The following is a 16,265-nucleotide window of genomic DNA, read 5'->3' as shown; positions in this document are numbered from 1 at the left end:
GCCAGTACTTGACCTGTTTTTCTTTTGATGACCATATTATATTACACATTAAGTCTTTACTCATAGTGCAATCATGTAATAGTTTTATAGATGTTTTCTGTGTGAAATAAAATAAATTAAATAATAAGAAGATGCCCATTTCTGCATCGTAAATAATTTCTGAATATAAAATATTTTCTATACTTCTATACTAATATAATAAATGCGTTAAAGTAACCCTGTCTGTCTGTTGCTCTTTCACGACCAAACCATTGTACCGAATTTGATGGCATTTTGTATAAAGGAAGTTTTAACGCCAAGGAAGGAGAAAGGTTACTTTTTATACTTAACATCCGACGACCAACCCTTAAAACGCAAGCGAAGCCGCAGGTGACAACTGTATCTATATTTTTTATTAATAATATATTGTTATATTTATATATGAGAAAATTTATGATATTGATAGTGGCATTAAATATAAAAAAATATTAATGATTTTATTTGTTGTTAAAAATCACGTTTTATAAGCAATCAAAATGCATATAAATTATTTATTAACATATATCTTAATAAAAATTGTTTTTATCGTTCAATGTGATAACTATAGCCTCAACACAGGCAACGAATATATTTAATAAAGGTTTGGACACTCTTGCTGCATCTTACCAGGCAGTATACATAGAAGTTCTATACAATGAGTTTTGTTCGTGATCTTTGAAGGATAAAATCAGAAATTACACTATCCATAAGAGATCAGTAGATAATAACATAGAATAACATATTATATCGAAGGGCCGATGTCCGTTGCAGCTGGCGAGTTATAGAATGGTCATTACCATTCTAATAAATTACATTCAATTTTAGAGAATACTCTTAGAGAATATTCTCGGTGATCCATTCCGAACTGGTGTTACCTTAATAATTAATTTATCATGTTAGATCCAAAGATATGGTAGAAGTCTATCTAAATAATGTATTATAATATGAAACATCCATCGTGCTTTTGGGGCAATACCTCTCGTAAACCGTGACGGAAAACGGCATGTTGCCGTCTAATGCCGTCACGCCCCCCCTTCGTCACCGCCCTCTACTCCCTTATATGCGAATGGCGCCTATGCTATAAACTCACTGCCTTTATATATTTCATTATAATAAATAAGTAAGATATCTTAATCTTGTTCCTTTATTTGTCTTACGATCATTTTAGTTCCAAACTTAGGCTCGAACTGCAAGCGGGGTCTTCCATATCTAGTAAAACCAGATCTTTACTAAAACTTATGGTTTCGATACAGAAAATGTCATTGTCATAGATAGATAATCTTATTTGATTTAAAATTTAACAGTCAAAAATAGCGTTTTCATCAGAAACACTGACATTATTGATTCGTTTAAAATGAATGTTAAAAAAAAATATGTTCATTATACAAGATTCGTTATTTTTATGCAAACGCTCATCAAAAGGTTTTACTACAAAGCAGATGCTTGTTCGATTTTACTATCTCATTTCAAATTGACTACAAGAATCTTACAGAGCTAAATCGTTACCCCTTATAATATATTTAAAAAAAAAATAAAGGACATAGAAATAAAACAACAAAAACCCTCATGAATGTTAATTCATATTTAATAAATAAATACATTTTCATGTTTTTTTTTAAATAAAACTAATGTAAGTGACTTAGTTACTTAGTTGTAGCAACTCTCAACAACGTTATGATACAACGTTCAGACGTACAGGGAGACGCCGAACGCGTTTATTGCTTAATACTACATAATAACAATTACCAACTAAAAATATATATATTAGACAAACTCTAAAATATACATACAAGTTATATAAGTTAGTATGGTTTATATTACAGAAAAAATAAACTTTCAAACTAATTATCAAGTCCCACGTCACACTAAGTTCTTCTTTAATAGAATCTGTATTGTTTTTAAAATTAGTTTCCATGTAATTAATTTTAGTCGATATATTTTATTATCATTTAATACTTCAGCTTAATGTGACATGGACCTAATCTATAAAATTACAGATAACATAAATTCACTTCTTGTTTTGATTCATCAAACAAATCAACTTTGGAAAAAATATACAATTTAACGAAAAAAAAACACACGTTCATTGGAATATTAAGTGAACACAATCAAAAATACATCTTTGGCTTCAAGCGAAATTTACAAAAGCAATACAAAGACCATTCCACACAAACTTTAGATGCGTTCCAAATACGAATGACATAGTTTTTTTAAAGTGTTACAAATAATCACCTGACAATTTAAAAATAAAAGTTTCCAGTCTTAAATATTTTTAAACGTTTAAATAATCGATTGAAAGTGTATGTGGTTAATGATTAAAGGACGCATTTGGCGCCATACTGAAAAAAAAAAATTCAATTTAGTGTTTAAAACGCAAGAAAGCGTACAAACTCAGTTATCTTCAATAGATAAAACGCATCTCGCTTGAAATACGTACACGAAGTCATCACAAACAAACCTCGCACACAATATTAAAAGTTATTACGTTATAATATAGTTCAAAATCCAACGACAAAACAAGTGATCAATTCCTTTTATATTAATGCATTACTCTAAGATTAGAAATAGCACAAACATGGATTTTTTTAATCATACGAGATTCAATCAGCCCCAAAAATTTTACTAAAATTCATATGCTTTTAGTATTATTTATAATATATTTTAAAAAAAAAACATATATCATTATTTCCTGTCAACCATACCAAACGACAACAAAACAAATATCTCTAAAAGACTGTAAGCATAAATGTAAAAGAAATTTCATTGGTTTAAATATTTTGCAAAATCCTTGTGACCAATTAAACCTCTTACATTATTAAATTTGAAATAAAAACTTACAATATACGATTAATAATGGAGATTCAACAGTACAATAATTTTATTGGACAGAACATTCAGATTTGTACGGTACGTATACGTTATCGTACTTTTGTACAAAGATAAAAGCTGAAAGGAGAAAAAATCACAATAGCAGAAAATAATAGCATTCTTTTTAAGTTAACTTTAACAAAAAAAAAAAAACATCATTAATTTTGAAAAATGTAATTAATTCAATTGAAAAACAATAAAAGTAAGAAAGTATGACAAAGTTTAAAAGAAAAACAAAGCCAAGGATACGAATAATCATGTATCTAGGTAAAGTAAGTTTTATCAATATTATCATTCAAACAATTTACCATAGATCCTAAGTACATTCCCCGTAACATCCTCTTCATCGCCCGTACCTTAACACGCTCGAAATAAGAGTCAAAATCCAAGTCAACAAGTCAATTATTTGTCTATCTACCCACGTATCAATCAGTAGAAACAACGAGCCTACATAATCGATACAAAGTCAACATTATTAACTAATTAATATAGAAAACTTTAAAAGTGGGGGTACAAATTTTTCAGTCGATCTCAAAGATGACAAATTCACATTAAATATTAGCAAATTTGCTTAGTTCTCTCCTACCCTCTTAGTTCTAGATATGGTTATGTTAGAACAACAATTTAAACTAACCATAGTTCTCAAGAAAGGCAAGCAAAGTTTTAAGGAGGATTTTTGAGGGATTAAAACTGATGAAAATATTGGATGTGTTAAGACACCAATATCTGAGAAAGATTTGGTAATTAAATTTAAATAATTTATTGAGAAAATATTCGAAAGAAAAAAAATAGTATTGTAAAAATAAAGCATTCCTATTAAATAAAAAAATGGTAATACAAGAAAGTCTGGTAACAACACAACTTAAATTTATTTAGGAAGAAATATTGAGGAATTCAAGACGGAATTAATATTCCAATAAATACAGTAATTAATTTTGAACCAAGGAAAAGAGATTTTTGGGTTACGCGAATATTTTTATTAATATAAATTTAATTCACGAAATAAAGTATTTATATATCAAATAAACAAGCAAACTTTGACTAAACCAATGGTGTATTATTGTCAATATAAAGATAATATAGGACACATTTTTTTTTTATCTAAATGGACAAGAAATTTTATTTGGCGTAGGATAAATCTATGGACAGAACCCGACCAGGATTCGATAGAATAAAGGTTTTTAAAAACTCTATAGAAATGAATTTGTACGGCTATAATCGCCAAAAGCTTATATTTTATTGAAGAATGTATATCTATAACTTTTCAACAATAAATCGTATATATTTTTTTTATATAATTTATGCGTTACAATAAAATGCCTTGTGCCGAAAGAAATATTAAGAATAATGTGATGTTTATACATTATCTATGGTATCCTATATTCTGAACGTATTTACAACTATTCTAAAAAAAGATAAAATTCTTTGATTTAATATTAACTTTTTTTTTATCAAACGAACCTTTAATACTTCTTGGCTGGTAACGTGCAATGGATTATACGTTTAATGATCGTAATTTTAAATAATCACTGAATACAATTTCGAAATACCTTTATCTAAACTATGTTCTCAAAAATGTAATTAGTTCAATGCAAAACAATCGTATCGAATTTTGGTTACGTAACCCTGTGTCTCAGCGATATCTTAAACCACATCTACCGTCCAAAAGTTTTCAGAAAATAATTAAATTTCTAGAAAACCTTCCCGAATACGTGGCCCCAAAATCTTATATAATCCGTTATATTTCGTTGTTAAATCCGAATAACCTCTTTCCGCAATATTTAAAAATTAAATCTTATATTACGAAAGAGTCTACGTATGAAAAAATTCAAGAGAATGATGTCAATATTATGTATCGATGAATTATAATAATGTAAAGTCGAATGATAGTCATATATCATTGGCACGTCTAGTATAATGAAAACATTTAATAAACTGTTTCCCGCCTCCATTGTACCCTGAATTATCAACTTCCACCTTATAATACTCCTAAAGTCCCTCAAGTCTCTCAACTATCGAAAGATGTCCAAAATCCATTAACCGAGATACGAAACATATTTCGTATAATTTATAATTCAATTATTCGCCCTTAATAATATCGAATAATTGCAAATATTAAGATTTATGTAATGCACTTAAATAAAGTCTACTCCCGTTTCAAAGGGACTCGAAATTATCGTAAAAGATGGCACTTAAGAAAATCCGAACTAGCTAATATCAAAAACGTCTATCCGGTTACAATATAAATAGCAAGATATAAAATCAGATAGCAATCATATTCAACGCTTATTCGACTATAATCGATTAGAAAAAAGCATTCTGAATTCACAATAGTTCAAAGATATTCCCAAAATTAAACCTGAACGCAAATATGCTTTTTTTTTAAATAAATCCTTCAGGGTTTTTAAGGTTTAGAAGAAATTGGTAAATAATCGATATAAGATCGATTTCTGATCTTTAAACCTCTGTGCTCTTCCCGACTTGTCCTTGCTTAGTGTCCGGGACGCCTGATGCACTCAATTTCCGTTGACGACCAGGAAATATGCCTCCGAACAATCGACCTGAAGGATGAAAGAAAATTGATTTAAAACATTTATTACCATCACCGACCACCACTATATCACCGACCGACCAATAACCACCAATGAAACACAAAATAATTAATTCAACAAAAACGTTATGTTTTCGTTTTATGCTATCTCTACATAAAATGTCACCGAAATTTTTGTGAGACATTGTACATCTTAAAAAATTGAACCGTCTCTAAAATATACATACAATTTTAGTATATTGAATTATGTAATCGGTAAGGTACAGCCTGTATTAGCAAAAATACTAATATTGTAGCTGCGTGAATAATTACTACATCACATATTATTCCTTAACTACCAAGTATTCAATATCTGTGTATAGAAAACTAAGCTTAGCATATAAAATATTGACATGGTTAGGTATATAATATATTTTTGTATATATCAAGAGCGTTATATATAGTAACTAATATGTTGTCTCGTGTGACTGTTACTATAGTCTATTCCAATCGAAGAAGGAATAAACATAAACCAACCTTAGATTTACAAATTCCATGCGATTTCTGAACACCTTTATTATGCGCTACTTACATCAACTAAGATGAAGAGTAATATGTTTTTATTTATAATACAAGACGATTCAACTTAACTAGTCATATCCAATTTAATTTTACCTCCAAAGTTCCGTTAACAGCTTTGTCAACGTTTATAATGCAATTTTTTGTTTAAACTCGTATCGCGTCAATTCAATGTCAAATTTTCTTTGTTTGGCTTTTTTATTCCTCTTGTGTTTGGAATAAACTACAGGATTATAACCGGAACTTTAGAACAAAGTGTCGGTGCTGTCGGTACTCACCGGGGGAGCGCTGCTCGGGGGGATGTCGGGGCGAGGTGGCGTGCAGCGCCGTGCGACTGCCCTGCTGGAACGACACCGACATGCCGCTGTCCAGCGAGCCCACTGAGCCCCGTCGCTGCAGGCGCTCCGCTGCGAGAGCCACTGGGGACACGGCATACATTATCAATTTAACATTCGACGTCATTAGCATTCGTATGGTCTTATTCTTAGGTTAGTATGTGTTTCATGTGAAAGCTGCATCGGTAAAGTGCTAGCACACTCAAGCCAACTCTTCTTGATATATTTTTTCAGACTATATGGGTGATTGAAGCGTTCAAGTTATATGTCCCAAGTCATTTTGGTTTTGAGGGTAATTTTCAAAAGAGATTAACTGAGCGTGCAAGATTCATTATAGCGCACGAGTACGGACTATAGCACAAATACAGATAGAATGCACACGTGTTTACTCTCCCCGAAAAGAAGACGAACAACCGCGAAAATTCAGTAGTTGTGCAATTTAAATCCGCAATCTTCGGTTAAAAATCTCGCTATCTCGGTTCTGTATGTAAACCTCAAAGGGAGAGGAAAGCTTAGCCCAGTAATGTAACATTTACAAGCTGTTTTATATGCGCAGGTTGAATTTGAATAACAGATGTGTGGCCATACCGGGATCATTGATGTCGACGAGCGAGTTGCTAAGTACGTTCCGCTTGATGATGCTTGTCGGCGGTGGGTTCTGCGACAGTCGTGATGGCGCTGACGGGGCTGGACAAGATGGTGGTGGGGGTACTACAACGCTGTAACAACATTTTATTTAGTTTTTGCCATTTTATTATTCACAAAAAATTGTAAAATGTTAAAATTAATATCTATTTTCGTGGGTATTCAACGCATTAACGTATCGTTTTTCCGATTACTGAAACTTTGTACATATTACAAGTATTCTTGACACTTCGTGAAGTACTTTTAGCGTATAGCATCGAATAAAAAGTCCTTGGCCATTATCGACATCGGTTACTTAAAAAAAAAAAAGTATATCGAAATTACTACTAATTCCTTTTTATACGTAATTGTTGTTAATACCCTTATTTATTTTATTCAACAAAGGATATATCAATATTATTTACCCGTGGACATGCACATGATCCATGCACTGTTGGTGATCGATTTCGACGTCCGCTACTCCACTATCTCGATTCTCCATCACTGCGGAGATGAAAGGGATATTTTAATATATAAAAGAAATCCATAAGAAATAATTGCCGTGTAATTTAATTATTGCTTAGTTAGTAAAGTTTATGCCAACGTTTTGTCATGAATCCAAGTTGGTATGGATCTTTAATCTCACAATTTTAGAAATATTATTTTTTATTATTCCACGCGACTTATATATAATTTGGTCATCACGTTCACATACCATTCCTGGAAGCGTTCCCCGTGTTCCTCCCCTTCCCGCGGTTGAGTTCGGCTTCGATCCTCATGGCCTCCATCTCGTCCATCTCAGCAACACTCTCCCGAAGGTCCTCCGCGAACTTGCATCTGTCGTGTTCGTTGCGCGCATTGAAAGTCGCCAGTCGGCGACCGTCGACGCGACGAGACAGACGTATACCGAATGGATAATCTGTCGAACGAAAAATAAACAGTCAATAGATTTTTTCTTTACTAAAATTCATTTAGAGTTATGGTAACGTCAAATTAACGCAGGTACGTTGTGTCGTAATATAGTATATAGTTAGATAATCTTTGGAAATTTTAGATTGTTGACAATGCAAAGACAGTTAAAAACAGCCTGGGAAGGTAATAATTGTGACTTATTTGACAGAATATGACTCTACTTTTATAGTGAATATGAATTATAGTAACATATACAAAGTATGTTACTTTAATTCAATTCAGTGAAAACTAAACCAAACAATCATTTCTTAAATCGCCAATGCACTACAAGCGCTTACCAACTTAAGAAACCAAGATATTATGTCCATTCCGCCTGTAGTTACACTGACTCAAAACAGAATACAATAATTCTCAGTACTGCTGTTTGGCCGGAGAATATCTAATAGGTGGATGGTACCTACTCAGACGGACTTGCACAAAGCCTTACCTTCAAATAAAACATACACAGCCGTAACTTTTACTTCTTTGCAATATATAGACTTATCAAAGTAAATTGACAATACACAGGCACCCATACGACGATAATAATAAAATGTAATACGATTAAAATTACATGCACAATCACAGTAATACGGTCATCATACTCACGTGGTACAGAGAAGAGGTTGACGAGCATGCCGCAAAGCGGAAACGACTGCCTGAACGTGTACGTCACAGATGACTTCTTCTTGCTGAAGATCTTCGTTATAACAAGTAGATCATTGAAGAGGAACACCTGCGAAAAATTACATAAATATTACAAACGGGTTAACTTGGATTTTAATCTAAATGTTAAAATATTGAACCCTGATTATAACATTTAGGACGATAGCAAATTAGTTCGCAAGCACCTTTCCATGAATCAAATTGTTCATACTGAGATAGCTAATGTTTATTCATTTTAAAAATAAGGCTAGAATATGCACCACAGTACCGGTAGTAAGTACAGTACAGTACAGTAAAAACAAATAAAGACTGTGTTATATAATTTAAAGCAGTCCTTATTTATTTAAGTAGTTAGTGAAGTATTTAGTAACAAAAAAAATGCTTCAATGTTTTTTTTTGTCAGTCACAATTGTTATAAATGTCGCTGAATTTTCGATTCTTGTAATTATAATTTAAAGTAATGGTTACGCCACTCCGAGGACCCGGGTTCGATTCCCGGTCGAGTCGATGTAGAAAAAGTTAATTCGTTTCCTGTGTTGCCTTGGGCCTGGGTGTTTGTGGTACCGTCGTTACAGATTTTCCATAACACAAGCAATGCTTTAGCTACTTACATTGGGATACAAGTAACGTATGTGATGTTGTCCAATATTTATATTTATTTATTTAATAAATTGACTATCGAACGCTGAAATATTTAATATAATTAAGGATCTACCATACTGAGATTAGCGCGTTCAAACCAACAGACGAAAAACAGACTTTAATTTGATACGAATTATTACATGACTAAGTATAGATACCTCTCTCTGGTGGACTCCAGGGCGTTCCTTCTTATGTATGTCGGGTATTTCGTAGAGCCGGCAGTAGCAGACCAGGCGACGGTGCGGCAGAGCCAAGTGAGGCTTCTTACCGACGATGGTAGCTTGTACTTTCATCACCTGGAAAAATACATTTCAGTTAATTTATTTCATATAATATAAATTGCGATAAATTAATATTATTAACGATATGATTCGATATTATGTTGTTTGTATTTTCTAAACGAATTGACTGACAGTAGAATTATTATGTCGAATATGTTTTTTCGAGAGTACAACCAGTCGAAAGCTGATTTAGAAAAATAAGTGCACATTCTCACTGAATGTCCTCGATTACAGAATCTGAAGGCTTTTAACGGCTACGTTGCTACGGTTTTTAAACCTCAGGACTGGACTTGACCTTCAAAACGGAACGCCGTAGGTATATCAATCGTCGGATTGATATTTTTTTACTTAATCAGACATACTGTCGTGCGAGGCAACTCGAAACATGTGTGTGTTTGAATGTAGTCTAAGAGAATAATGTAAGCGGAATCTGATTATTAAATATTATTATGATAAGTTCATAATTGTTTACTATACATTCAAAATTGAGTCTTATTACCTGAGTGACATGGTCGCTTCCCGGCCTGAACTCGCTCGCCTTGACCCGGTCGTATATCCCGGCCAACATGTCCCGGTCGATGTCTCCGCAGTCGTCGATACCGCGCAGGTTGCGCACGAAGTCGTCGAGAGACATGCGAGCCTCGGGTTTGAGGTTCGGAGTGTGCAGATCCGTGTTAAGCATTATTATTGCGAACGCTAGCACGAATATCTGAGGGAGAAAGTTCGGTAATATTTAATTAGAGTGCGTGAAAAATTACTCGAAGCTTAGTAACTTTGACAAGCGAGAAAAAATGCTCTTTTTCTGTTTGGTATAACTTAAAAAACAAATCCTAAAAAATAAAAAAAACTTTTAAAAGATAGTATATTTCAAAACAAAGAGAAATCAGAGTAAATATAAATACCGTATCCTGTGTACGCAGTCTCTGCACAAAGTCAGTGTTGCACACACAGTATCTTCTAGCGAAAGCCTCGACCAGTCGTTCTATCTTCTGCGCCTCGCCCGGCAAGCGGAAGTGCGCCTGGTATCGACGTAGAGCGACGTCGACGGCCATGCCGGACAGATCGAGCTCGTTCACGAAACATCTAGATAAACAAATATAAATTAACGCCATACAAACTGACTGATATCGTTTTGTGAAAAAACACGTTTAGCTTACTAAAAGGTGAGGTGGGTACTGATACGAGATAATTTAACTTGACCATTTAAGCCATTTATGTTCTACGTAAATAGATCTTGATAATTATCTTTAAAAAGTAAGTGAATGTGAGTAGAATTATTAGTCATATATATATATTAAGGATTAGGTATCCTTTTTCAAAGCATAATTGATGCCCAAAAGTATATAATATCGACTCACTCTAAAACAGCCATGTTGAACTGACTCTGCAAATTTCCCAAGTACTCCCCAATCATCTGCTTGCTGAGACCCTTCCTCGTGATGAGGAACCTGGCGACTCCTCGGGGAGAGTTCTCGAGGAACCCGCGGGAGATCAGGTAAGCTATACCGCGCTCCGGTTTCTTATTGAACAAGTTCAATCCGACTCGATATTGACGTTTACGGACTGTTTCTGATACCTGAAAACAATTAGATTCTTCATGTTAGTATTCACTCATAGCAGCGCTTCGGAAATTGTCGATCGCAATCCACTGACACACCACGAATATAAAATGCTTCAAAAATCGCAGCAGATCAAGTTGGATATATCATTTTCAATAAAGATTAAGAAGTTCTTACTTTAAGAGGCTGTTGGTGCGTATGCGGGTGGTGGTCGTGCTGCGGTCGGCAGCAGGTGGCGGGGGGAGGAGCCTCGTAGTAGGGCGGGGCCTCCTGCCTCTTCCACACCGCGTACCGTTCCCCCTCGTACAGCGTGCCCGACGCCGTGCGCGCGTGTTGCTGGAACTGCTGCTCTTGGATGTGGATATGAGGCTCCTGATAACGACAAAGACCAAATTATTGCATATTTAAAATGTATGTGTTGTTGTCTGTCCTACTAATCTGATTAAATATTGTACGCTCGTTGAATCAAAAAATAAATTAACATAAATATAGTTTCCTGTTTCTACTACATACGATTCAAATATTTAACTTAACAATGGACATATTTTTTTATCGAAATGATATAATAATCGTTCATTCCGGCGACTCCGCTCGCGTTTCTCGCTCAGGATTGGTCGTCAGGTATGAGGCATACAATGTGCCCTTCATACTAAATTTAATCAAAATTTTGCGGTTAAATATAATACGCTCATAAAGTAACCCAGGTACAGCAATAGTATTACAAGTGACACTCACCGGCGCCCTCGGCTGGTAGGGCTGGTGGTAGTGGTGGCGGTGCTCCTGCGAGGAGGAGGACGACGACGACTGCACGGACGACATGGAGCCGCCGCGCACCACCGCGCCCACGCACTCCGCGCGCCGCAGCGACACCGGGCTCTCCGCGCTGGGGGGGGGGGGGGGGGGGACATTATGACACGGTCAGACACAATTAGATAAAGTACAGTAATAGCCGTAAATAACTTTATCCTCCTTCATCCATCATAACATCAGCTGTATTAGTAAAAGTAAATTATTCCTGACACTATTTCCAATGGACGTAATTTCATCTTGGAAATAAACTGTCACAGACTGTCAAACTACTTTTAACGACATCAAATATTTATCTTAATTGTTGTGCCTATTTTATACAACTAATATTTTAAATTGGTCTTAATTTTTTTTTAATTTGCGAGCTTTTTTTGAACCTTATTTCAGACCATAGAGTACATACTTGAGTGTTATGCTGCTGGTCCTCTTTGGTACTTCAGGTGGATGCCGTCTCGCGTTGGCTGCTTGTATCGCGGCGAGCTGCTGCTGCTGACGAGCGGTGGGTGATGACAGCGGCTTACCGCCTGACGAAAGCAGGTTACCGTATATGGGACCTGGAAATAATAATCATTAAAACAGTTCAGTAATCACAAAAAAAAACTCTGATTTTTCTGAATATTATAGCTCAGGTATGTGAACCATACAAAAACGTAACACACACTAAGAACCGTATTATTTAGTGTTTATCTTCGCCTTTCTAATACAAATTTCCACTAAACCGACGGACTCGAAAATCGATATGTAAAATCTAAACTTTTCTTGTTAAAATTTTAATGATAATACATAACCAAATTAGTAACCAACCTAATTAGATATTCACCTGAATTATTTAACAACTGATGGTTGTGTAGAGATTCATTGTGGGATGAGGAAGTTGATATATTCGTCACGGAGCCGCTCACTGAACAGCTGCATACCTAAAAAGAAAATAAGTAAAATGAAACATTGTAAAGTATGACTAATTGATCTTTATTTATAATGTGCAGGTATATGGGCAGTATGCCTTGGTAGCTAACACCACCTATAGACATTGGCGATAGGAATTCTAACCATTTCTTCCATCCCCAATGTACCACCAAGTAGTGCTGATCAGCGGTGGGATAAATGATGAGTGGGTACCCAGACGAGTTTAACAAACTTTACCATCAAATAGTAATGTTATCATTATGAATATTAAACATAAAGTTTGACCGAATATCATTCCGATCGGAAACCAAAAACAAAATTAAGCTACAACAGGATATTAAAAAAAAAATGATATACTAAAGGCACGAACAGTATGTCTTTGTAAATTTCAATTTATATAAACAAAGATATACATGAGAAATAAATTTACTGTATTTTTTATAGTAAGTATTGTTATAAACCTCATGCAGTAATATCTTCCTCCCTGATTTAGTGGCTAGCTAATTAGGCTAAAAGTCCCGAGAAACTGGGTTCAAAACCCAATAAACCCCTCACGCCATATTAAGAATGAGTTTTTTTTTAAATAAATGTTTTTATATATAAAAAAAAAAAAAACATTTATAACTATAAATAAATGGATGTTCCAATTTCATATACAAAATGTTATCTCAGCATAATTAGATATGAATTACATTTTATCAAAAGACAATAACTGAGCATGAGCGAATGCAGAGCCGGAACGAGATGACTTTATCTCAAATGAAATATAAATAAGGAAATAATATTAAAATAATAAAATAAGTGTTGCCATTATTATTCTGTTCGTAGGATCATTAATTTCTATTTATCTACTTCAATAATTTTATAGTTTGGTAACATAAACTTAATTCAAGGTTACATATATTTGTTAATTTATAACAAGAAAGTTGAAGCAATATACTTCCTGATAAGTTATGTAGTTACCTCCAAGTTGCTATCGATATTGGTTGGAATTCCTGACTATAAGGAGACCTGACCTTGAGAATTAAATTTTGCCGTTTTTGTTTTGCGAATATTTCTATTACTCTAGTGATAATTCGATACACGGCTCGATAAATATAGATCCTTGGAACTTTGAGAAGGTCCTTTCGAAAATATTTAGAAATCTTTTGGGATTTGATTCACCGTCTAATTTTTCAACGACATCTTGTCTACCTGGTCAATGAGTCATTCCGTGGGATTTCTAAAATTCATAATTATTGATTTATATATATATAAATATATATAAATAAATATATTTAGATAAACTCAACAGGTGTTTAAAAACTTACTTTTTACCCCCCCTTCCCCGAAGATTAAACATAAGACAAACACGTAGACATACAAAAATAAAATATATTAAGGTTTTAGTAATTTGTAAAATTATTTTAACTTTTAAAGGGAAATTATTTTAAAAACACAGACAACCTTCATTTCTAAACATTTGTGTTTATATTGTTACAATATTTTTTTTAATTAAAAAAACAACCCACTTCGTAATTCATCTTCGTGCCTCCCCTCCACATTCGAATTTTCGTTACTCTGTTTATAATTACTAAATTACTATTCCTTAAGATCTTCTTTAACACTTTTTTCGTTTTATAGTCCATTTTGCAATAAATATAATACACAGAACGTTATTTGACGTGATCGTCACGCGAATGACTGATAAAAATTGTTACGTACGTTTGCGAAGTCACCATATCACTATAATCAAAATAATTAAAACTCAAGCAAGCTATTATCATTGCTATTACAGGTGATCAAAGACTAGATTTGAATGGATGTAATATTGTAATTGCCCTTGGTACGGAATATCGGTCGTATGCGATAAATAAATGCTCAAATATTTAGATTATGTCTTGAATAAATGTATCCTTGCAGTAATTATACTATAAACAAGTAACATCTCGTACATCTAATTATATCATTTATTTAATGATAACTTAAAATGTATATATATATTTATAATAAGCATAACGACAACAACGATAATTTTTACTAACGATAATAAGAGATTGCTTTAAGCAATAAGACCGCCTTTGCACGCTTCTCTTTTTTGTTATATGTTCTTGTAATGTTATGTACACTGTATCTTTTGTCTTTTGTGTGCAATAAAGTGTTTATAAAAATAAAAATAAATAAAAATAAACAATATAAGCCAAATAATTTGTGTTTGCAATGTTTTAAGGTGACTCATAATAAAACTATTTTACATCTAAGCCCTATAGCCAGTTCATACGACGAGACTAGACCGTAAGTTCTTAGAAAAACTATACGCCTTACAATCACATGAAATAGGGGGGGTTTTGTGGGCCTCTCCGATGCCCATACGCCGCCCTAGTACACCGGAATTTGGTGGTAGGGCTTCGTGCGAACCCATTTAGGTAGGTACCACCCACTCATCACAAAGTCACCCGCCAAACGACATACTCAATATTATCGTGTAAGTGAGCCAGTGTAACTTCACAGGCACAAGCGACATAACATCTTAGTATTCAGGGTTAGTAGCATATTGATTATGTAATGAATAGATCATATTTCTTACGGCGCCAGTGTCTATGCACGATGGTGACCACTTACCATCATATGGCCCATTTGCTCGTCCTATATTACTAAAAAAACATTTAGCTAATATGAAAGATTATTTTAGATCTCGACCAATGATATCATGTCAATTCAAGGTCAAACTTGTATTGCATCCTAACTCAATTAAAAACACATTGAATTCCTTACGTGTTCTGCTTAAATAGTAAAATTAATGTTACTATTTCTATAAAACATCAATTCCCTTTTTTATTGTTTTAGTGTTTCAAATAGTTATAATTTATGCATGTGAAAAATCTCTCTGTCCTTCTTAATCATAACAGGACCCACCCCGCTGTCAGCATCGCCGCGATGATGCGGCGGTATCTCGGAGGCTATCATGTGGATCTGGTGCGCCGACTGCTGCACGCGGGCGACCATCGCCTCCACTTCGCTTTGAGGGTCCAGCGGCATGTGATTGCTGGAAACAGGCGCAGCATTGTATTAACATCATTTAAACAACACTAGACTATTTGAGTAGCGCTCTTAAGCTGTTTAGTAATTTCAGCGTTTTGGTGAATTATGGAAATCCGATCATTGTATTGGACTACCTGAATCGATGGCAATTAGTGACCTTCATAGACATTAGCTGTGCACCAGATACAACTCACTTTTTGCACCATTATATAAGGACCCACCACAGGATATATACAATATTCCAACGGCAGAAGTAAAGATAAACAAACCTTAGATTTACATATTCCATGGGATGATTACCTTGTACTTCTGTTATATTAAATATTATAAGCGTTTCTTCAATAATATATTATTATTAAAAAATCAAAATAAACTTTCTTCAAGTTGGCTTATAAGCCTTTTTAAATCGTCATTTTACATGATTAAATTAAATTTAAAGCTACCAACGCATTGGATCGTAGATTCATCGAGAACTTGG

The 16,265-nt window shown here is 34.0% G+C and overlaps 1 protein-coding gene across 6 annotated transcripts in view; it reads right to left on the bottom strand.

Moving 5' to 3' along the window:
- Nucleotides 1-1,577: 1,577 nt before the first annotated feature.
- The window catches only part of Siz (schizo), a 163,505-nt gene continuing 148,817 nt past the window's right edge, over nucleotides 1,578-16,265 (bottom strand). For all 6 annotated transcript variants that reach the window (XM_026630064.2, XM_026630106.2, XM_026630047.2 and 3 more), the window contains 15 exons: nucleotides 15,662-15,791; nucleotides 12,681-12,777; nucleotides 12,264-12,414; nucleotides 11,789-11,936; nucleotides 11,231-11,425; nucleotides 10,853-11,070; nucleotides 10,397-10,577; nucleotides 9,994-10,203; nucleotides 9,372-9,509; nucleotides 8,515-8,641; nucleotides 7,670-7,873; nucleotides 7,380-7,458; nucleotides 6,919-7,049; nucleotides 6,274-6,414; nucleotides 1,578-5,447 (listed from right to left, as the gene is read on the bottom strand). In XM_026630064.2, the coding sequence (XP_026485849.1) occupies nucleotides 5,344-5,447; nucleotides 6,274-6,414; nucleotides 6,919-7,049; nucleotides 7,380-7,458; nucleotides 7,670-7,873; nucleotides 8,515-8,641; nucleotides 9,372-9,509; nucleotides 9,994-10,203; nucleotides 10,397-10,577; nucleotides 10,853-11,070; nucleotides 11,231-11,425; nucleotides 11,789-11,936; nucleotides 12,264-12,414; nucleotides 12,681-12,777; nucleotides 15,662-15,791 (2,254 nt within the window). In that variant the 3' untranslated portion in view covers nucleotides 1,578-5,343. The remainder of the gene's footprint in view (nucleotides 5,448-6,273; nucleotides 6,415-6,918; nucleotides 7,050-7,379; nucleotides 7,459-7,669; nucleotides 7,874-8,514; nucleotides 8,642-9,371; nucleotides 9,510-9,993; nucleotides 10,204-10,396; nucleotides 10,578-10,852; nucleotides 11,071-11,230; nucleotides 11,426-11,788; nucleotides 11,937-12,263; nucleotides 12,415-12,680; nucleotides 12,778-15,661; nucleotides 15,792-16,265) is intronic.

The sequence above is a fragment of the Vanessa tameamea genome, chromosome 26 (genome assembly GCF_037043105.1).
Source record: "Vanessa tameamea isolate UH-Manoa-2023 chromosome 26, ilVanTame1 primary haplotype, whole genome shotgun sequence".
Taxonomy (NCBI): Eukaryota; Metazoa; Arthropoda; class Insecta; order Lepidoptera; family Nymphalidae; genus Vanessa; species Vanessa tameamea.
This window is presented reverse-complemented; position numbering and strand designations above follow the sequence as displayed.